Below are 23053 nucleotides of genomic sequence, written 5' to 3'. Positions count from 1 at the left end.
CAGTGGGAGGAGGCTTGTACTTAGAGACTTCTGAATGCATCCATTACTGGACAGATTTGTATGGCAAAGCTGAGAAAATGTAATGACAGCTGAACTCAGAAACTGGCTTCTTTCTCCTATTTTTTTTTAAACCTCTGTGTTAGCCTCCTATAAGATTTGGCCACTGGCAAGCATGAAATCAAACATGTGACTTTAAATATGAAAGAACTGGATAGCCTTGCCTCTGTGACTCATTAGAACTTTCCAAGTGAAGTAATATTTCCCAGCTGGCCAGCAGCTTTAACCCTCCATTTTAGAGACTTATCACTGACAAAGAACATCAGAATGACAGATTTATTATTTTAACAGTGTTTCTAGTACAATCAGGGGGTGAAATTAGATCCTCAATACTGCTTAAGAAGAAGTAGAATAGAATAACCCAAGGGATGGAATCACAGTTAAAAGGGTAAAAGAAATGAGGTCAAAATATGTGACTAGGACCCTCAGTCCGCAATTTCCACCACAGTTGTATTTTTCAGGCTGCAAATGTAGTATTCTACATCCAAGGCCCCCAGGCTCCAGTTGCTGCTGGGTCACAACGGGGGTCATCGTCAGGGTAGAACACAGGCACAGAGTGTTTATAGTAGTACTGCAGCCGGGAGAGCAGTTTTTTCACAACGCCAGGATATTTTTCAGACAAGTCGTTTCTCTCCTCAGCATCTTTAACAACATCAAAAAGCCAAAGTTTCTTTGTTGGTGGGTCAGATGATAGAATCTTTGACTCACTGAACAAAGGTGGTGGTGGGAACCAGTGGCTGCAGCCTACAGAAATAGGAGCAGATAAGGAATTAGATCTCAGACACACAGGGAAAGAGTAGCCTCATACTTGGGATTCGGTGTTTAATATGACTTGTTTAATTTCAAAGAAATTAAACTGGAGTTGCCTCCAGGAATCTGGTTTTCCCACTGCAATGTAAGCACATAAACAGAGATTCAAAAACCATGACTTCAAGGAATATATTGTAAATATTTTCCTACTTTTAAACGAGGCTCCGCCCTCCTGGTTTTTACATTACATAGTAAATCATGAAAGTTGAGAAAGAGAGTAAATTATGGAAATGCAAAGTTTATTACGTATGAAATGGGATGAACTGGCAGTGGAGGTAAACCTCTAGGGAAAAAATAATCATTTCATTACCTGGATACCCAGTTAGTAGTTTCCACTTTCCATGTCGAATTGCAGCATGTATGGATATATTGAAGATTGAATCATCCCATGGAAAAGAATTATCCTGTGGTGAAGATGTCCTGTTGTCAATACCAGGACCTTAATGGAACAATAAGATAGATTTAGATATATTTCATAGTTATCAAGATTTTTTAAAGAATTTTATTAGGAAACAAACCAATATAATGCAATATTGGAATACAAACACGTATTCTGCAAGACACGTATTCCATATAAGTACAAGTGGCTACACTACAATATAGAACAGAAACAAAAAAAACAAAAACAAAAAAACAGGTTCAGAGTTAAGATTACCATTTCTAACATTCATGATATTTATTTATATACCTGTTAACATAATTGTCTAATATTTCAATTCTCAGATCTTCAACTATACCCACAAAAGCTGTGCATGCCCACATAAATTGTTTGTGCAAACAACATATTTATATGTACACACAGGTAGCTGCATGTGGAAATATCAGTTTGAATGCAAATACAGTATTTGCCTATGCAATGGCCTGTTCATGTGCATTTTTACAGCTGAGAACCTAAATTTTAAAAGTTTGATGCTGTGTATCTGCCTGTGTTACAAGGGAATTCTTGTAATAAGATCAGAAACAATGACACGAAGAGATGTCAAGATAACTCAGTTTGATGCTGTGGCATCTTTCAGGAGGTAGTTTTATTATAACATTTGAGTTGGAACCTATCAAATTAGAGAGCCACAGGGACTCATGTGGTTGGCTTTTGCATCTACAGCTCAAAACAGAATCAGCGGGATGTGAGTTACAGCTGGTATAACTGTTATGGCAGACTGGATGCTGAGCGTAATACTGGAGATTAAGCAGAGAACAAATCCTACAAATCACATGAGGCAATATAAAATACATTTTATTTAAAAAAATGATATATGCACTCTTAATTGATTTTATATCTATCAATAGATCTACTGATACAGTAACTCTGAACTTAACGTCCTCTCGCTTAACGTTGTTTTGATCTTACATCCCTGCTCCATTACAGAACATGCTCGTTTAAAGTTGTGCAATGCTCCGCTAGAACGTCGTTTGGCCGCCTGCTTTGTCCACGGCTGGCAGTCCCCCATCAGCTCCCCTACTCCCCGCACCCCAGCGCCTCCCGCCCGCCGGCGGACCCCGCAGTTCAGCGTCTTCCCCCAGCTCCCCCCGCCTCCTGCCTGCGGCAATCAGATGGTTTGTGGCGTTCAGGAGGCTGGGGGGAGCAGGGAGGAGCGAGGACGCAGCGCGCAGGCTCCTCCTCCCTCCCCTGCTTCCTGAACGCCGCAAACCAGCTGATTGCCATGGGCAGGAGGCAGGAGAGGGAGCGGGAGGCTGCGCGCCACATCCTCGCTTCTCCCCCCAGCCTCCTGAACGCTGCAAGACAGCTGATTACCATGGGCAGGAGGTGGGGGGAGCAGGGGGAAGGTGCTGATCTGTGGGGTCCGTGGGTGGGTGGGAGGCGCGGGGGGAGGGGGAGAATAGGGGAGCTGAGGGGGGTTGCCAGCCTGTTTAATACCTGTATTAAATTGCTTGTTTAAAATTGTTTAAAATGTATATAATGCCTTTTGTCTGGCAAAAAGCCCCCCTATTTACATTAATTCTTATGGGGAAACTGGATTCGCTTAACATAGTTTCGCTTAAAGTCGCATTTTTCAGGAACATAACTACAACATTAAGTGAGGAGTTACTGTATATAGATATAAACTCAATTAAAAACACATATACCTTTTGTAAAATAAAATTTTTGCTCAAACACAAAGTTCCATTAAATGCAGAGGTGAAAGTAAGCTGGTACGGTACGGTATGGCGTACCGACAAGAGCTGGTACACAGCTGACCGTACCAGCAGGGGGCAGCTTCCCTAGGCCGGCAATTTAAAAGGGCCCTGGGCTCCGGGCAGCAGCAGCTGGTGCCCCAGGCCCTTTAAATTGGCGCCAGAGCCCCACTGCTGGAGCCCCAGGGTAGTGGCGGTGGCCAGAAGCCCTTGGGCTCCAGTGGTGATTTAAAGGGCCCAGGGCTCCCGGCCACTGCTACTGCAGCGGAGCCCCAAGCCCTTTAAATCGGTGCCAGAGCCCCGCTGCCGGATTTAAAGTTCCCGCCTCTTCCGGTTGAGGCCCCACCCCCTTCCGGTTGAGGCCCCGTCCCCTGCTCAGGACCCTGGCCCTGCATACTGCTAAGTCCTTTAAGTTACTTTCACCCCTGATTAAATGATTAAATGATATATTATTTTTCACTGCAAGTTATGGTAAGTGTATTTCTAAAGAACACAAAAATATTTTAGTTTAGTTCAGGATTTTATTAGTAATTTTGTTTTGCTAGTCAAGTCCAAATGAACTTTCAAATAGTGCAACTTTTTGGCTCTTTTAGCAAACACATCTACAAAGTATTAACTTGTATACAACTTGTTTGAAATATTTTGAATAATTTATACACACACAGAATTCTATCAGTCATAATCTATCTACTGTAAGACTTTTATCTTGTGCCAAGAACTTTATTGTCTGTTGTTCAGTCAGTATGTTGTTTCACAAATAGTACAGGTCAACTCTCTTCAGAAATAGCAGCTACAGAGAGAACTGTATTCATACAAGAACAGCATTCGCTATGTGACAGATCTGTCTATGGTGTATTTATCAGATGCTAAGCACTACAGTATCTAAGCTCCAGATGCAATATTAAGATAAGCATAAATATTATCTGATATGGTCTCTACCCTTGCCATCCTATAGTTTGTCCCCTTACACTTGGATCTTTCTCCCTGTATTAGTCTTTCTTTCTCCTTCTCTCCCACTCCACTATATTCTCTGCCCCCTCCAACATAATTCTTCAACTTCTGTTATTGCAGGTGAGCTTCTGCTCAAAAAAGTTTTGCACTGAGCTTTGAAAATAGTCCAATTAGACCTTATTCTGATGTCTTCTGATACAGTATTCCATAGACTAGGATTGGACCAGCATTGAAAATGCCCTGCCTCCAGCTCCCAAGTCTTTCAACAGAGGCATTTCTGGTTGCTGCGTGGTCAGTGAGTTCAGCAATCAGGTAGCCTAGGCCCAATCTTAAAGATTAGGACTAAGACCCTGAATTTAATTGAATAAGAAGCAAACAAGGAGTCAGAAACTGGCGCAGAGTTTTGGATTAGCTTTTTATTGGTAAATGTTGATTTTTACCACACAAACACAAACAAACAGACAAAAAATATTTCCATCAATAATAAAGAAATTTAGATAGGCAAAGTAAGAAAAATGCAGCTTGAAAACACAGAGTTTGAGGTCAGGCTATTTACTTCGTGTGATCCCAACAACTTTGTATATTTTGACATTTGAGTTTTGACTGTTATAAATCTGTAACATTTTGAATCTCAACATCTACTGTCATGAAACAATTATTGCCTGACCCCTCAATTTACCGCAACTGTGAAAATCTAAAAATTGGTAAAAATAAAAAAATCACACTTAAAAAGAAACAAAAAAAATTAAATTCTGCCAAACCTCGCTATCTACTCTTGTATCATCATTGCTAGTCATGTTCAAGTGGTGGAGGACTGTTTGTATTCAAGATGGACTAGAGTGTGATGGGCTTTGCCTGACAAATCTAGGTCGTAGGAGTTACAATAATTCAGTCTCGAGAGGGTGAAATACTACAGCTCACCTTCTCCATACAAAATGCTCCCTCTACCATCAATTATCTTAATTGCAAATAGGAGCCTCTCTTTCTCTACAGCCCACCAACTGAGCATTCTCCAACAGCACTATTTCCTCTCATTTATGACACTATAGCATTTTCACTGTTACAAGAAACAAGTGAAGTTTCATTCAAAAGTTGCTGTTTTAATATTTAATGCTACATCAAATATATTGGTATCATATGTCATAACATATTTGGTGTAGATATTTGATGGGTAACCAAAGAAAGCATTTAAATAGCTTATCTATATAGGAAAGATAGGCACTTTTGAAAATTTTATCCCTAGTCTAACTGACTTAGGAGCCTAAATCCTATTTTCAAAATGGATTTAGGAATTTAGGAGCTCAGTGGGATTTAGGTTCCCAAGTGCCTATGTCAGTTCTGTAAATGGGACACAGATTTCTAAACCACTTATGCACTTTTGAAAATTTTACCCTAGATCTTTTTTCTACTACTGTGCATAGTCTCTGTATAAGATGCACTTTACACAGTTGGGCCTAAAGTTTCAAAAGTAACTAATGATTTTGGGTACCTAATCTGGATCTTAAAGGGGCCTGATTTTCAGAGGGCAGGTGCTCAGCACTTCTGAAAATTAGGCCCCTTTAAGAAGTGTCAACTTGTACATAAAAAAATCCAGGCATCCAAAAATGCTAGTCACTTTAAAATTTAGGTGTTGAATTACTAACATGATTCATATTTTACTTTACCATTTCAAAATACACACACTTGCGTTAAGAAGTCCAAAAAATGCACAATTGAGTAAATTATGTAAACAAAAGCCTGAATGATGACCAGAACGGGTGTTTCTTTTTATAAAAGCTTATAAGTGTAATTGATTGGAACATCATAATTCAACTTGCTATTATACAATCCTATAACATACACGTGAGCCAACCAGTCAATTTTGGACAAACCAAAAAAATAGTTTATCTGCATTTTTATGTGCACAAGTAAATTTGCTAAAAGACTTTTGGGTACATTGGTCTTAACATGTGGGGAAATTGCAGATGTAAATCCTTGCACAGATGATAAGAATACTGAATATCTCAATATTAATATTTTGGTTTTACTGTATCTTTAAAAATTACATATACAGCATCATAATTTTAAAATAAATCTCAAAAGACAGTCCCATTTCCTGTACAAGTAGTTTCTCCAAAGAGATCAGAGCCAAAACTCACACAAAGCATGTGGTAGCATTGCTAACATAAAAATAACTTTAAAAGTTAAGGGTAAGAGAAGGATGGAGTAAATCGACACGTGAACATTGGCAATGGCTATCCACACAGATAACAACAAACTATATCAGTGTAATCTAAGAAACAAATCAGGTATTCACTCAAGGTTTGATTCTCATTTACAGCAATATAAATCTAGAGTACCTCAGTTAAAGACAGTGGAGTTACTATGAATACCAATGAAACTGACCCCTAGATTATATTTTAATTATATTTGTACAATTTTACATTAAAAACCAGGATTATCAACTAATAATTAATATTTGTCATTATAAGAACATAGGATTTGCCAGACAGAAGCAGCACTTGGGTATATCCAGTCAAGCATCCTGCTTCTAGAAATGACTAATATCTGATCATAGAATCTCAGGGTTGGAAGGGACCTCATCTAGTCCAACCCCCTGCTCAAAGCAGGGCCAATCCTCAGACAGATTTTTGCCCCAGATCCCTAAATAGCCCCCTCAAGGGCTGAACTCACAACCCTGGGTTTAGCAGGCTGATGCGCAAACCACTGAGCTATCCCTCCCCCTGTTTTTCAAAGGACAGTGAAAATTCTTCAAAACCTCCTTACTTTACCTTCTTACCTTCTCTCCTGCTTGCTCACTCTGTAACCTTCTTTCACTTGATTTTGCATCATCTTTCATGCCATCCCCTATGCTTGGAAAAAAACCTTCCCATATCCCACTTGGTGTCAAGCTCCATCCCCTTCCTCCTTCGAAGCCGCACTTCAAATCCCTTGCACTGTCCCATGTGTGCTCTTGTCCCATGCCTTGTTCAGGTTAGATTGGTTCTCTTCCAGACAGAGAACTTATCTTTCTATGTACTTCTGTACATTTACAGCACTCTGGGTAACCCAGTACATCTAACCAAGTGTGCAGTGCTTTATCGAGATGGGGAATAGGGAGAGTGATTCCTTCCTGACACCTATAGTGATCAGCATATACATGACGTGTGATTTGTGTTCTTTTAGCATGTACAGTTATAGTTATTGATCAGACTTATCCAACTCTTAGTATCTTTTCATGGTAGTATCGCTTCTGATATCCAGTAATTCCACACACATCATATATGCTCCATAAAGCATAATTTCCTCTAATTATTCTAAATTACTGACCATTTAAAATAACTGAGTGACCTCTTGGTTCTTCTGATATTATTTAGTGGATGTACAGAGAGGAGGGGTCTGATCCAGTTATAAAGGGACTACCTTTTATTTCTTTAAATACCTCAGTCAAGTCCTCTCTAATGCTTCTTTCCAGGATCAATAATTCTAGTTTGTGTCACCTCTTTTTCTCTCTGTCTCATTGTGCCTGTAAAAAAGTCTTCATTTCCCTTCTGTGGACCTTTTCACCGTGAAATTGGAGTGTAAGAAAAAGTATGTCAGACACAAATTGAACCAGAAAATGTGAAGAAAAGCACTACACATGGTATTTATTATCCAGGCTGGAAATTTCAAATCTTTCCTCATTTATTGTTTATATTCTTTATGACTTGTTTCAAATTGATTCAATCTTTAGACTTTCAATTGGCAAACAAAACATCTCAGACAAATATGCTGTGACAATTTATATTAAAAAATTCAGAATAGTCAATGCCCATTCTGAGTGGATTTACAGCACAGAAAAGATATAATCTGAACTTCAACTCTTTTGAACCAAAGTTCAAATTCCTTGTCACCCAGTCCGATATATAAATTTGTAAACAGAGATTCATTAAAGTGTGATAAAAATAATTACAGAGAATATTAATTTGAACTTTGTTCTCTAATCTTCAGTCATAAAAAGATTAGCCATCAGATAAAAGTGAAAGTTTTCATTTTAAAAAAATGTACTGTGGATACAGTCTCTCACATACCAGTGTGTATACAAGGCACTTACAAGAGACGTAGTGAATGTACATGACTCATTATTCCCTACACCCCTTTTCTCCCCCTAAACATAAGGCTAGCTCAAGTAATTGGTAGAATCTTAAAGATCTGAGATATAAATAGCCAGTACATCTATGAAAGAAAAGGAAAACTAACCTAAAATATTATCCTTCAGTCTATGATTAAGATGATGAGAATGAACGATGCTGAGAGGAGGGTTTTTTTTAAATGGCAAGAGATCAAAGACTACAGTTTTCTCTAACATGGCATTTTGTGAAATCCCAACCACATAAGTAAGAGGGTCCAAAAAAACATTGCTTGAGGCACACTGTATTCCTATGCAGTGTGGGCTCATATTCCAGTGTGTAAGGAATAAATCTGGGAGTTTTGAGAATAGTTTTGGAGTAGGAGGAAATAAAGTTAATTTAATACTTAGTTTGGAAAGGGAGCCCCATCCAAGGAGTTAATCCAAAATGGCTATCAGATGAGCCATGTCTCTGCAGGCCACTGTGTTTGAACAACAAACTTCTGTATTTGTAATGAGCTAGATACAACTGGTGTCCAATGTGGAAAGCAGAAGCAGACTAAGCTTACACCTCCATTTCTTTATCTATGAAGTGGGGATGGTAACACTTACCCACCTTTGGAAAGTGCACTGAATTTATTCAGAGAAAAGGTGCAAATCATTACCATTTTCCACAGTTACACTTCTGTTTGTAGTAATAGAATATTCCCATACAATATGACTGCAGGCAACTATAGGACAGGGAAAAATATAATCATAAAAGGCTGTAAGCTTCATCACAAACCAGCTAATGGAAGAGAGAATAAAGCAATTATTTTAGATCTGTTTCTGTTCTAGCATAACCTCAGATTGGCAGGGCCGCCCAGAGGGGGGGGGGGGCAAGTGGGGCAATTTGTCCCAGGCCCCGCAGGGTCCCCCACAAGAATATAGTATTCTATAGTATTGCAACTTTTTTTTTATGGAAGGGGCCCCCGAAATTGCTTTGCCCCAGGCCCCCTGAATCCTCTGGGCGGTCCTGCAGATAGGTCCTGTGATAGTTTAAAAAGCTGAAGAGTGTATATTATGAAAAACCACTGAAATCCAGGATGAGGGGGATTCCAAAACTGACTGTCACTCTTTCCAATAAAAACTAGAAACACATCTAAGACACGTACTAGACAGGTGCTATTGTTCTAGAGGCAAGTTACATAAAGTGCATTCAATGAATTCCAGCAAGTGCTGGAGATGCCATTATCATCTTCCCTTTTACCCCCCCATCTCTCTCTCTCGCTCTCTCCTCCCCTTCCCTCCCTCGGGATAGTCTGTCATGTGCACCATGCTCGGGGATTCCCTTAGTAACTACAGGTCATCGCTACATATTAAGACTCCTGGACTAATAGAGAAAATTACATCAGCTTGTTGAAATTTTCTGCCAGGTTTTCTGAATATGTGACCCTGCCTCCCCCCGTTTACTCTTTTTTCAATATCTTCACCTATTTCCAAGTAATTCATAACAAGATCCAAACGGGGGATCAAAATCTTTCCCCAGTACAGTATAAACCACTTACAGTGGACTAATGATAGAAGGGAGAGATAAGAGGTCTGCATGCCACAGCTCTCCTTGAATGGGCAAACAGATCAACAAAGCATTACTATAGAGCTATTTAGGGTCAGCCCTGCTTTGAGGAAGACGAGGAGCCCTAGTGAGAGATCGCAGGGTCCAGGGTGTGTAGACCTCCACCACCTTTGGCTAGGATGCACTGTACACTCCCCCAACACAGATTCAGATCCTTAGCCAGTAGAGAGTGAGATAAAACTTGGGTCTCATGGAATCCACATGCTCAGGGAGCACAAGGGACCAGAATATGCCCAGCCCCTGTGCAAGGGTATAAAGGAATCCTATCACATACCATTCAGGGCAAAACACAATCAAGTCCTTTATCTTTAGTTGACATGGGCTAATAAGTGTGAAAACAAAAATCAAAACTACTTAGAGTTACAATTTTGTTTTAACAGTGATCTCTCTTCTTCCGTGTTTTTAACAGCAAGTTTACCTGAATTAATGGAAAGACAGGCTTTCAAAAGGCCGGACATCGCCTGATAATTACCAAGTCCAGAAAAGATAAATTCACCTTGTAATTACAACTTCTTTATATTATGCTGAGAATCTGATCCAAGCCATTATCAATGATTCACAATTTTTTTTAAAAATGTGTACCAATATTTTTGCTGAGAGGGATGAATGGGTTGCTACATCTCAGAGCAGTCTCTTATTTAATACTTGAAAGGGACCTTTAAATAAAACCACACAGTTTACAGAGTCACTGGGATTTTTTCCAAAAGAAATAGTTGTCATTGAAAAGTGATTTGCATAACCTTCATGCTCTTTCTGATCAGGAGATAATAAGTAGTTCATAAAAACCACAGAGAAGATCCATTAAGACAAAAGTCAGAGACTGGCAAACCAAAAAACACTTAGATATGAGACCAGAAGGGAGTGGGAGTATTTACTAGTACAGCAACTTAACGTTGTAGTTATGTTCCTGAAAAATACAAAACAATGTTAAGTGAATCCAATTTCCCCATAAGAATTAATGTAAATGGGGTTCCAGGGAAATTTTTTTCACCAGACAAAAGAAACTATTATATATATATATATATATATATATATATATATATATATATACACATACACACACACACACAGAGTATAAATTTTAAACAAACAATTTAATACTGGTACATAGTGATGATGATTGTGAAGCTTGGTTGAGGTGGTGAAGTCAGAGGGTGGGATATTTCCCAGGGAATGCCTTACTGCTAAATGAGGAACTAGCAATTGGCTGGGCCCTCAAGGATTAACTCATTGTTGTTAATGTAGCCCACACTCTACAAGGCAGCATGAATGGAGTGCATGGCAGACAGAGACAGAGACACACACCGTGTGTGTGAGAGAGAGATGTGCATTGCTCCTTTAAGTACACTGACCCCACTCTAAGGATACGTCTACACTACCTGCCGGATCGGCGGGTAGTGATTGATCCCCGATCGCTCTGCCATCGACTCCGGAACTCCACCATGGCGAGAGGCGGAAGCAGAGTCAACGGGGGAGTGGTGGCCGTTGATCCCGCACCGCGAGGACGCAAAGTAAGTGATTCTAAGTCGATCTAAGATACGTCGACTTCAGCTACGCTATTCTCGTAGCTGAAGTTGCGTATCTTAGATCGATCCCCCCCAGTGTAGACAAGGCCTAAGTACATTGCCTTTTTAAATACCGGTATATCAGCAAGCTGAGAGGGCAGCTGCTGCCAGGAAGCTTCCTCCATCCTGAGCCCTGTCATGTGTTCCCCCGCTCTATGGAAGAGGTGGTAAGCGGAGTGCAGGAGCAGGGGGGAGGAGGACATCCTGACATTAGCCCCCCCGCACAGCAAGCAGGAGGCTCCGGGGAGCAGCTCCAAGGCAGAGGGCAGGAGCAGCACACGGCAATGGGGGGAGGGACAGCTGAACTGCCGGCAATTGATAGGCTGCTGGGCGGCTGCCACACAGGGAACTTAGGGGAATGTGGAACTGTTAGGGGAGCTGGTTCCAAGCCCCCACCAGCTAGCTGCAACGGGCTGCTCTTTCCGCAAGCAGTGGACAAAGCAGGCAGCTGCCAAGCGACGTTATAAGGGAGCGTTGCACAACTTTAAACGAGCATGTTCTCCAATTGATCAGCAATGTAACAACGAAACAATGTTAACTGGAACGACTTTAAGTGAGGAGTTACTGTATTTCCATTAGTGGGCGTTAGAGTTATCACACCATTGTAATTTCCCAAGAAATCCCAATTGTATTCAGCAGCTTCACAGGTTCTCATAAAAGTGGTAACAGAATCATTCTCCTGTTGCTTCCATTAAAACAGATCCAGGATTTTGCACATCACAGCTGCTGTTCTCATTTAAATCATTTTACTGTCTTCTCAGGGTTTGAAACACCTACTCATATGGTATTATTAAATGGAAGAGTTGCTCCCCAATGGTGCAAAATCATAGGTAATACTTTTCCATTCACAGGCTCTGCAGACTACCGTGAATCCACCAGAGTCTGTTTTTTGCACTACAATATCAGAAGTGGTGGGTGGGGAAGGAGGACAGAACATCTTAAATATTATGGAATTAATACTAGCTTGACAAAAATTAAATAGAAAAACAGTTTAGGTGGTAAAGGTGGCCTTTTACCTCTACAAATCACCCCACCTAGTCACCACATACACCATACTTTTGCCAGAAACTGGGAATGGGTGACAGTGGGTGGATGGATCATTTTATGATTTCCTATCCTGTTCATTCTCTCTGGGACACCTGGCATTGGCCATTGTCAGAAGACCCAGTATGGCCATTCCTATGTTCTTACTTCTGGAATGTTTGGCAGATCCATTTTCTTCTGACTAATGCTTAAATCTGGAACAGTAGGAATAATGCAGCTCAGGATTTATGTCTTGATCCAAAACCCACTGAAGTCCGTGGAAGTCTTTCTATGGACTTCAGTGGGCTCTGGATCAGACTGTTGAGGCGTCAGCAGTAATGCGCAGGGAGCCTACACCCTATCAGTTATGAATCCTTCACTTGATCATCAGATATAAAAGGAAGTAATTAAATATCTAAAAGCATATAAAATGTTGTAGATAAAGCAGCTATGTATTCAAATACTTTACAACATTAAATAAAAAACAAACCTCAAAGAAATTACATAAAGACAGACACATTTTTGCACACAACACACAGGTAACTGCATCCTAATTCCCTATTGGCATACACAGCTGTCCAGTCTGCATGAACAAATTGGAAGGTTTATTTCTGCAATTATGAAAATTTGGTCATTAGCTTCCAATTTAAAATGGACAAACAAATGAAATTTAGTTTGCTTTTGCCTCATGCAATCATGTACAGACACTATAATTCATATAGGTCTCTATTTAGGATTTATAAAATTGCATCTATTACATTCATTTCTGGGAGCATGTTATTTTAAAACCAAAAAAATTAATGAGTGTTAACTAAAAAGATTCTCAACCACTGGAAATAAAAACAAAATTAAAACACCAGTATATCCTGTCCCCAGTCTGATAGGCAAAAGCCTAAGACGACAGCTCAGTTAGCCTTCAGGGGATGGTGTGTAACAGATGTGGAGTCCCTTGAATCAATAGAGAAAACAAATTTGAGTAAATTTTTCCTGCACTGCACCAACCTCGGAAGCTCAAATCTAGAAACTGTTTGTTCAAACACACCAGCTGTTCTCCTCTGCAGTAATGAACAACCAGGAGAAAGAGGGGCAGTCTCTCAGATAGCAGGGACCCAAACCACATGATATTTTACAGAGTCATAATCAACACTTGAACTGTACCCACCAGCAAATAGGAAGCTAATGCAATCTATGGTGCATAGATGTAACATGATCCCTACAGTTAGACCCATATCAGCCACTATACTCTGCAGCCAGTATAGCTTGTATATGTTCAAATATAGCATCATGTAGCACAAACAAGAGTATTTCAATCCGCAGGTGACAAAGACCTAGATGAGAGAGGCTGAGTGCTCATCCAAGAAAAACAGTCACCGTCAAGATAAATGCCACCTGGGGTATTCAGAACAACTTGGGATATAAGAGCACCCCCTACTTTGTGAATTTTATTGGCAAAGGGTGGGCAGAGACCAACCCCTGCCATGAAGTTGCTTCCTTCCATCAACCAGCAACACCTTGTTCTTCTTTGCAATATGTCCGAATGAACATGTATTCAATTCAGTATCTTTACTGGTCACTGAGAAAGCCACACACATTGCATCCTCTGGGCGAGAAGGAGGACAAACAGAACTGCATACCTTTAGACATAGAACTGTGTATAATTCGCACACTGACAGCACCACAACCCAAATCACTTCACTATCTCCTCCAGTCGCCTAATATACCATATATTTTGAGCAAGAAGTGTGCCAGAAGAGAACCCAAAATAGGAGATCATATATCGAAAACTGTGCACAGTTGGGGGCACCACACTGCAGACCGGATATTATAGAAATGAAAAAGGTACAGGAGAATGCAACAAGAATAATGAAGAGTTATAAGCAGGGATGGGAAAAGGTCTGGAGGTTCTGCTATCACCAGATATATCTGACAAGAGGAAATGAAGTGAAGCTAAGAGAACTCTGAGCTCTAAGGCGAGCTCAGGGAGGACAGAAACCTTCCGTGGAGCAGAAGGGCAAAAGCTCGCTTGATCTTGATTTTCAGTATGAATACAGACCATGAAAGCGGGGGCCTCACTTTTCCAGGGAGGAGGGATAGCTCAGTGGTTTGAGCATTGGCTTACTAAACCCAGCATTGTGAGTTCAATCCTTGAGGGGGCCATTTAGGGATCTGGGACAAAAATCTGTCTGGGGATTGGTCCTGCTTTGAGGAGGGGGTTGGACTAGATGACCTCCTGAGGTCCTTTCCAACCCTGATATTTTATGATTCTATTAACACCAAGAGTTCATGAGGAATTGTTTTACACAGTGGATATTTAAGACTAAAAAAGAACACAGTTGTGTTATCAAGAATTGTATTAGAAAGATACGTTAGATGGTCACCTTGACCACTTGTTTATTGTCCTTCATCTCTCTGTTGCGTCTTTCAGCTGGGGGTAAATTTTTCATTACTGGTTTAGGCAGTTTGGGATGTAGGTTGACATGGCAAGTCAAGGAGGTCTTAGGCTCTAAAATGCCTAAGCAACTTTTCAAAATGGCACTTACAATCCTAAATTGCTTAGATGCTTTTAAAATTTTTACTCTGTAAGCTCTTTTGGTTAATAAAATAAATAATAACAATAAACGGACATCCAAAGATAGCAGTGGAGACTGCGGTCATGAACGCATTGTTAGAAAGAGCTACATAAGCACTTGCAGGACAAAATGACAGGCTACAAACTAGTCAAACGGGTGGCTAGACTCATGGCCTCCTTTTCTCCCAAAACTTCACATTTACTATTTATATGTAAGGGGATTAGAACAGTGGATGTTCATATTCTACCTATGATCAGCAATACCTATGAACAACAAGGTGAGAGCCTTACACTCAATCTGCAAGCGGATGATGGGAGCCTTTTTGGTTCGTGTTCAACAGTAAGAGAATGAGACTAATAATCAAATCCAGCTCTCCTGCATTACAGGAATGAACATGGGAACTAGGCTGTCCATCAAACTCTCTTGTGCAATAGAAGTAGCTTCCTGGTTTTATTAAAACACCACAAGATGGCAAAAGACAGATCAAGTTAGATCCGCCATGCTAAATCATGACACGCTGGATTACTATACTTGTGTATTATGACATGTAGAGGGGCTCGATGTATTAGCTTGATACTAATCTGATACAGCAAACAGTAGTTAGTATTTAATCATCTGATACCCATTTCACATAATTTTGTGACAGCATTAAAATAACGGATTATATGCTCATTTACATGACATAAAAGATAGCAAAAATAAAAGTAAATAAAGCAAGATTGTTTTAGGAGGCTATTTATATTTTTTAGTTCTGATTCAAACACACCATGTACTGTTGGAAGCTATTTTTCCATGACAGAGCATGTGCATTGCAGTAAATATGTTCCTTTGCAGAGAGCCAAATTAAAAACTGTTTCTGAAGTTTGCATAAGTTACCCTCACCCCTATTATGCACTTTATTATTTTATTTCACCTTGACTACAAAAATGAGTGCCTGATCTTGCATGATGTTGAAGTGACTTCATAGTCACAGTGCAAGATCATAGGATTTATGGGTGTTTGTCAGAGGTACTCAGCAACTTGAAGAACCAGGCACGAAACCAGAAAACAAAAGTAGTTGCATTATATTTGGCAATATCCAAAATAAGGAACAGAGTTTTATTTAATGTTTTGGAGAACTGTACATGAGCACTTGATATACAAAGCAATACTTTCTTATCTAATTATGGAAATAGAATTTTAATCTGGCACCTGATTGGCCCATTGCAAAGTTTTGTTATACCATTAAAGACATCACTAATAAAACCCCAAAACTCCTAGCTCATTCCAAAACAGAAAGAACTGTAACTGCAAAAAAGGTTAAAAAAGATGACAAAAATTCTATGGTTATGAAATGTGTAAGTTCATAACAGAAATTACATGCAATAGTAGGGTCTTTGGATTTTATTAGGCACCTGATTCCATGCACTACAATATAACGTTGAGATCATTTCATGCTCTTATATACCCAAGACAGTAACTGGCTAATAAAAACTTTGGACAAAATGAGATTTGTATAAACACAGTAACTATCAAGTGCACTGTAAAAAGGATTAACAAGCAAAAAGATGAAAAAAAGATGGAGACACAGATGTACTGAAAGCAGAGAAACACAAACACTTCTACCAAGAGTAAATTTACTTAGGTGAGTAGCTACCCAGAAATCAATGGGTTTGCTCATGTGAGTAAGTTTTAGCAAGTCAAGGCTACCCACTACTAATTTATGTCTCACTGCACAATTTAATGTATACTGTAGTGGAGTTAATCCTGCTAAGAATCAGATTATTATACATGCATAAACAGATGCTGTCTAATCCATATGCAACTATAATAAGAATTAGACCTTTCTGAAGTATTTCTTGGACTTTGACATGGAGCCAGGGCCGGCTCCAGGCACCCAAGCACATGCTTGGGGCGGCACCTGGTAAGGGGCGGCGGGGGGAGCGCGGCGCGGCATTCCGCGGGGGAGGGGCGCTCCGGCGGCGCGGCGCTCGGCAGGGGGGGCGGGCTCCGGCGGCGCGGCGCTCGGCAGGGGGGCAGCGTGGGGCGCGGCGCTCGGGGGGGGGGTGTGTTCCGGCGGCACTCGGCGGGGGGGTGGCGCGGGGCGCGGCGCTCGGGGGTGGCGCGGCGCTCGGCGGGGGGGGGGGGAGGCGCGGGGCTTTTTTTTGCTGCTTGGGGCAGCAAAAAAGTTAGAGCCGGCCCTGCATGGAGCATATCCTATTCAAATCTTTTTGATCATTATAATTGTGTCTGAAATGTTGTGCATTTAGTATTTGTCACAACTGTTCTTTGTTTGTCAGGAGACGCTGTCGTTATGCAAGGAACTTGTAGAAGCAGATAATTTTGCTCTTTTTATGTCTCAGTTCAGAGATCTCCTTTTGAAGTAAACAGCTCTTTCCTGAGATTGGGCTGGAAAATTAAGTATTTTTGAAGCAATGTAATAATCAGCACAATGCTGAATATTTCACCTATTTAGTCATTGCAAAATAAAGCATGCAAAAATTTACATGTGTGGGTGGGTGGCAAGGAAGGGGACAAGCTGGGGTGGAAGATCTGTCAACTCTGCTAGAAAAAGGCAAAGTAATGGACCTAGGGGCTTATTAAGTGAGAGAGATAAGGTACTAACACATGAAAGATGAAATAATTCAGTGTTTAAAGTGCTCTCCAACCCCATTTCTAATGTGTTTCACTCTGGACAGTAAAGAGACTGTGATAAATATACAGACACAAACACTCACTTGAGAAGTAGAACAAATTTTATTACAACAAGACTAAATGAGTCACTCACAATGACTTCTCCTGTTGCTCCTTAGCTTCCTGGGGCTGGGGTCTGCATTCCATGCAAGGTTCAGAAGAACAGATTTTTACTCTGAACCTTCTTTGGTCATGAACTTTGGGTAATGACCAAAAGGCTGAGTTCGCGGGTACAAGCGGTGGAAATGAGGTTTCTCTGCAGGGTGGCTGGGCTTACTCTCTGAAACAGGGTGAGGAGCTCTGCTATTTGGGAGAGCCTCAGAGTAGAGCCGCTATTCCTCTGGATTGAGAGGAGCCATCTGAGGTGGTTTGGGCACTTGGTAAGCATGCCCCCTGCAAGGCTTCCTTTGGAACTCACTGAGCACGTCCGAGGCCGACCCAGGACATGCTGGAGGGATTATATCTCCCAGATGGCCTGAGAACACTGGGGGATACCCCAGGAGAAGCTGGAACCTGCTGCCGCCGTGAGTTTCACCAGGAAAAGCGGCATAAAGGAAAAAGAAGAACCTCCACCTTTTTTGGACTGACCTTCTCTGACTGTCCAATAATTTACTTCAGGGGTTCTCAAACTTCATTGCACCCTGACCCGCTTCTGACAACAAAAATTACTACATGACTCCAGGAGGTGGGACTGAAGTCTGAGCCCTCTCGAGCCCCGCCATCCCAGGCGGGGGGTCAAAGCCAGAGCCCCACCGCTCTTGGTGGGGGAGAGGGGGTGAATTCCAAGGGCTTCAGCCCCAAGTGGTGGGCCTGTTACCTGAGTCCTCCCCCCACACTGAGGGCTCAAGCCTTTAGGCTTCGGCCGCAGGCAGTGGGGCTCAGGCTTCAGTCCTGGGCCCCAGCAAGGCGTATGCCAGCCCTTGGTGACCCCATTAAAATGGGGTCGCGACCCACTTTGGGGTCCTGACCCACAGTTTGAGAGCCACTGGTTTACTCAATAAAGGGAGAAGTCCCCAAGTCAAACTGAAGGACCAGTCATCTCCTATATTTCATCTACATTTCACTCCTTTTTTTCTTCTCATGTCTGCTTTTTCTGCTCTCACTCACCCATTCACCATACTTTCTAGAGTGATGCTACTGTCTGCCAGATGACAATCCAAATGAATAGTTCCCTCCAATGACCCAGTTTGGAACTGGACCTCCTATTTCACCTTTCCCTTTAACAGAACACTTGATTTACATTGTTTTAAACATGCTTCTAGAACACGAATCACTATGTACATAAATACCAATACCCCAAACAGGAGCGCCGCCAGCTTTTCTGCCGCCCTAGGCAGCGGAAGGTCCTGCCCTGAAATGCCTCCCCCCACAGAGGCGGCGGAAGGTCCCGCCGCTGAAATACCGCCGCGGTCGCCGCCCCCCAAATTGTAGCGCCCTAGGCGACTGCCTAGGTCGCCTAATGGGTTGCGCTGGCCCTGACCCCAAATATCGCCTCATTCTTCCATAGCCCTACATATGCTCTCAATTAGAGCTCTCTCTCACTTTCTCTTTTTCTCTCTCTGGTAAGACACATTCTGACATTGTCTCCCAGCTACATTGACCCCCATTAAGATTACAGCTTTTTTTTTTTTTGTATAAAACACGCCAAATGCTGGGCTCTCGAGAGTAATGGCATGATGAGAATGGAGTCCTCTTCTGTATATTACATACTTCAGTTAACCTATTGTTTTTGGATAGCTAGTGAAATATTTAACAACACAGGCACAAGGACTGGAGTAGCTCAGCTCTGCGAAACAGGACTATTCTAGGTAAGTAACTTAAATTCCCACAAAAAATACAAATGCAAAAAGAGAGCAAATGTGTTAACCCATTTTTTTCTTTTGAACAATTCCTGGGCAATTGTGTGCAGAAAAAATTAAGGGCTCACTTCCCTCATTCCTTATAGCCTCTAGTTGATTCCAGGAGGGATGTAAACCTTGAGAGGGGAAAAAACATAAATTAAAAAACTTTTAAAAAGACCAGTTTTTCAGCCAGCCTCTAATTTTGTGCTCACAAATTTAAATGCATATTTGTGCACAAAGACAGGTGTTTGCTTGCACAAATTGGGTGGCTAGAGACAGAATTACCTAATTTGTACACGTAAATATAGTTTGTGCACGTGTGAGTGTGCACAATTCTGTAGGTGCAGAAGTTGAAGTCACTTCTGAAAATGTTCAGAGATGTGCATGCGGGTGTGCTAATATTGACTCTGTGCTTTGCTGACTCTGAACTTCTTAATTGTCTTCTGAAATTTAACTCTTAGGGGGGTGTGTGTGTGTGTGTGTGTGCGTGTGTGTGTGTGTGCGTGTGTTTCTAGAGACACCAGCCCATTAAGCTGGTGCTCTGAATTCAGCACTCAGAGCACCAGAGAAGTTGTTGTCCATTTTATGTTAGATCTGTATGTGAATTTTTTTTTTTTTTTTTTTTAATTACTGCAGAAAGGAAAAAAAAAGACAGTATTTCTGGAAATAATTGCTTTCTTTGCAACCACATGAATCAGTAAACTGTGGAAAGTGTAGGCTCCCTGTTGATGCACACACATGCAAGCATCTTCTAAAGGACCAAATACAAGCAATGCATCCACAATTATAAGTTGCTACTAGTCATTAGTGTTTGAGAAAACCAGGGCTTCATCCTCCTTCACTGAATGACATGGTATGGGGAATTGCTGAAATCTACCGGGAACTTTATCATATATATTTTTGAGCTAACGTGGTAGTTATTTCTCATTGCTCTCTCTCTCTCTGTGTGTGTTAGTGTTACAGTCTCAGAGAGGCTCTTGGTGGTTTAGACATGTAACTTTCGATAGCCTAAGAAACAGGCCCAAACCAAAATCCTGGATTCTACCAGACCACTTAAAGAATGTAAAGATCATTTTGGCATTTGAAAAGTTTCACACAGCCCTGTCATTTGAACGTTATAGGCATTTACTGTACACATACATCACAGTTCTGTACATAGCCAAAGCTAGCACTTCCATTAAGGCAACAAACTGAATTAACACTGGACTGCCATTTTACTTGAATTTCCTTGGATTATGCACTGACAATCTTTACAGTAACATGAGATTTTTCCTGCCATGTCGAGCAGAAGAAAACATATGTTAATTAAATGGATACAAGTTTTGTCTAATGTCAGTGCCAGACTAAAACTGTGAAAACTTCAGGAGTGCTAAGTATTGCATTTTTCATTTCTATAAGAATACGAAACTTAATCTGATCTTTTCCAAGCTCCTCAAAAGACCTGAATACATGCCCTTATGTAGTAATACACTTTTTCCCGTCGCTGAAATCTTTAACCACTCAGATGACCTCACTCAACATAACCATTTATCTGTGAGACAAAAGCAAGATTAAAGAATTTTCTTTGGAAACTTACTGAGGAATTAAAACTAAAAAAAGAAAAAAAATTGAAGGACAGTGGGAGCAACCAACATTTGCAGATCTGAGAGATTTGATATCATGTGAGCTTTTGAATATTACAGTGTCTTCTACTTATAATCTGAGAAACTGAACTCCTTTTTCCTTGTCTCATTTGTTTATTATTTTAACAGCACTATTGCTGAGTGTGCTTGGTGCCTCCCAATAAAGATATACAAGACATGGTGAGGGATTCTGTCCTCTGCTACAGCTCTTTTATGCTGTGGCAGTGTAAAGCAGCTATTAAAGCCTCAGATCTGGCCAGAGAAGAATTTCCCCTTGCCCAGGCTTTGCAGAAAGTAACTTTACGCTGGCCTACAAAGATCCTGACACAAGCCTGGGAATAGGGGACACGCAGGGGGCAGAACAAGCATGTCAGTGATACAAGGGGACAGCTATCACTGCAGGAATTGTGGGCTGCACTGCCATTCATAGAAAGCTGGAGACAGGCATCTGAAACTTAGGGAGCACCCATCGGGTTCTCAGAGTTATTGTGGTGGCCCAGAATTGGGTAAACACAACGTTGGCTTAATGCTACCTTAGCCCACACTGTCCTGGCCGTTGGGCTGCAAGTTGTGCACTGTGCCTCTGAGATGAGCTGCACAAAATTGCAAGCAAGATCCCTAAAGAAAAGAGGGAACTAATTAAACAAAGGGGAAGAAAAGAATATGGGAGGCAAGGAAGGACAAAGACAGTATCAGTACACATTAACTAAGCAAAGGCTAGAGCACAACATGATGGAGAAAAACAAACAAAAAACAGCTTTTTTAAACAGATGAAATAGAGGGGGATATTTTCAAAAACTCAAATGGCCATTAGGTGCTCAACTCCCATTGGAAGTCAGTAGGAGTTGGGCACTTAACTCCTATTTGTGCTCTGGAAAATGTCCTCACAAATGAATGAACAGGAGACTTAAACTACGAGAATTATTCTAACTTTCTTCTTTAACAGGGATGCTTTCAGAATCCTAAGCAGAGTGTATAGATTTTATTTTTTTAAAAACATATATAGCAATAATTACAACCTAAACAATAGACAAAGACGTGATGTATAAATGTTTAGTCTTTCATTCCTTGAAATATAGGCTTTATAACACTTCTACAATATATTTTCTTCTGCCTGAAATGAATATGGAACTCTTATTTCTGCAACTAAGGTACATTTTTATTAAGGGAGTTTTTACGAAGGGAGGGAAAAAAGGCATCAAAATGTCAACCGTAGAAAAAATAGTTGTTAAAAAAAGATATAACATCATTGTATATTTAATGAGAATTAAATAAAAATTGGCTGTATAACAAAGCCTGCACTTTTTTCCGGCTTCAACTATCAGTTCGAGGCCAATTCCTAGTTCCACTGAAGTCAATATCAAGACTCTCATTGACTTCAGCTTTTGGCCCCTACTGCACATCTTGAAATATTTTCTTATGATAAACTTTATATTTGCCCTGTATAACTAATTTGTAATTGATTGAGTTCATTGCAAACCTATCCTTTCTGAAATAAAATCTATAAGGAAATCCAGAGACACAAGAAAGTGCTTTACAATGGAAAAAGTTAGTTTTAAATTAAAAACTTCTAGTGTCTGAGTTTAATAACTGAATGACATTTTGCGATTATAGTCATTTTGATATTATATACAGTACCACTATTTAAACAGTATAAAATAGTTTCATGTAAAAATAGCACTAGTTTGTGATTAATCTGTTTTACATAGATATTAATGTATATGCATTTTTAAATTTATAAAAAGCAGACTAATAAATTACTTCTAGCTAAAAGTTTTTTTCTTCCTATAAGATGCTACAGGAAAACTCCTAATAAAACTAAAGATAAAAGTTCTGTGGTAACTTTGGATCATAAAATGTTTATCTAAATGTTCTCTCTGTGTAAGAGAATAAACAATCATCAACATGACAGCAAAATAGCTTCTTCATGGTTACTGCTTCAAAAGGGCTACAGTTTAAAGAATAGAGCCTGTGTGGATAGTCTAAACTTCATAACACACCAAGCCCTTCCCCATGTATCACAAACATTTCCAAAAAATTGGTGACCCAAGATACAATGTCCAAAGAATTGTATATATTCTGGAAGTTTTAAGGTACTAAGTCCAT

At 40.6% G+C, this 23053-nt stretch overlaps 1 protein-coding gene across 1 annotated transcript in view; it reads right to left on the bottom strand.

Moving 5' to 3' along the window:
* Positions 1-319: 319 nt before the first annotated feature.
* Positions 320-23053, bottom strand: part of ARSB (arylsulfatase B) — a 104783-nt gene continuing 82049 nt past the window's right edge. The window contains exons 7-8 of the mRNA XM_065406354.1: positions 1178-1306; positions 320-801 (exon numbers count right to left, since the gene is read on the bottom strand). Of these exons, the coding sequence (XP_065262426.1) occupies positions 536-801; positions 1178-1306 (395 nt within the window). The 3' untranslated portion in view covers positions 320-535. The remainder of the gene's footprint in view (positions 802-1177; positions 1307-23053) is intronic.

This window comes from Emys orbicularis, chromosome 6, assembly GCF_028017835.1.
Source record: "Emys orbicularis isolate rEmyOrb1 chromosome 6, rEmyOrb1.hap1, whole genome shotgun sequence".
Classification (NCBI taxonomy): domain Eukaryota; kingdom Metazoa; phylum Chordata; order Testudines; family Emydidae; genus Emys; species Emys orbicularis.
Note: the sequence above shows the minus strand (reverse complement) of the source record. Positions and strands in the feature narration are given on the sequence as shown.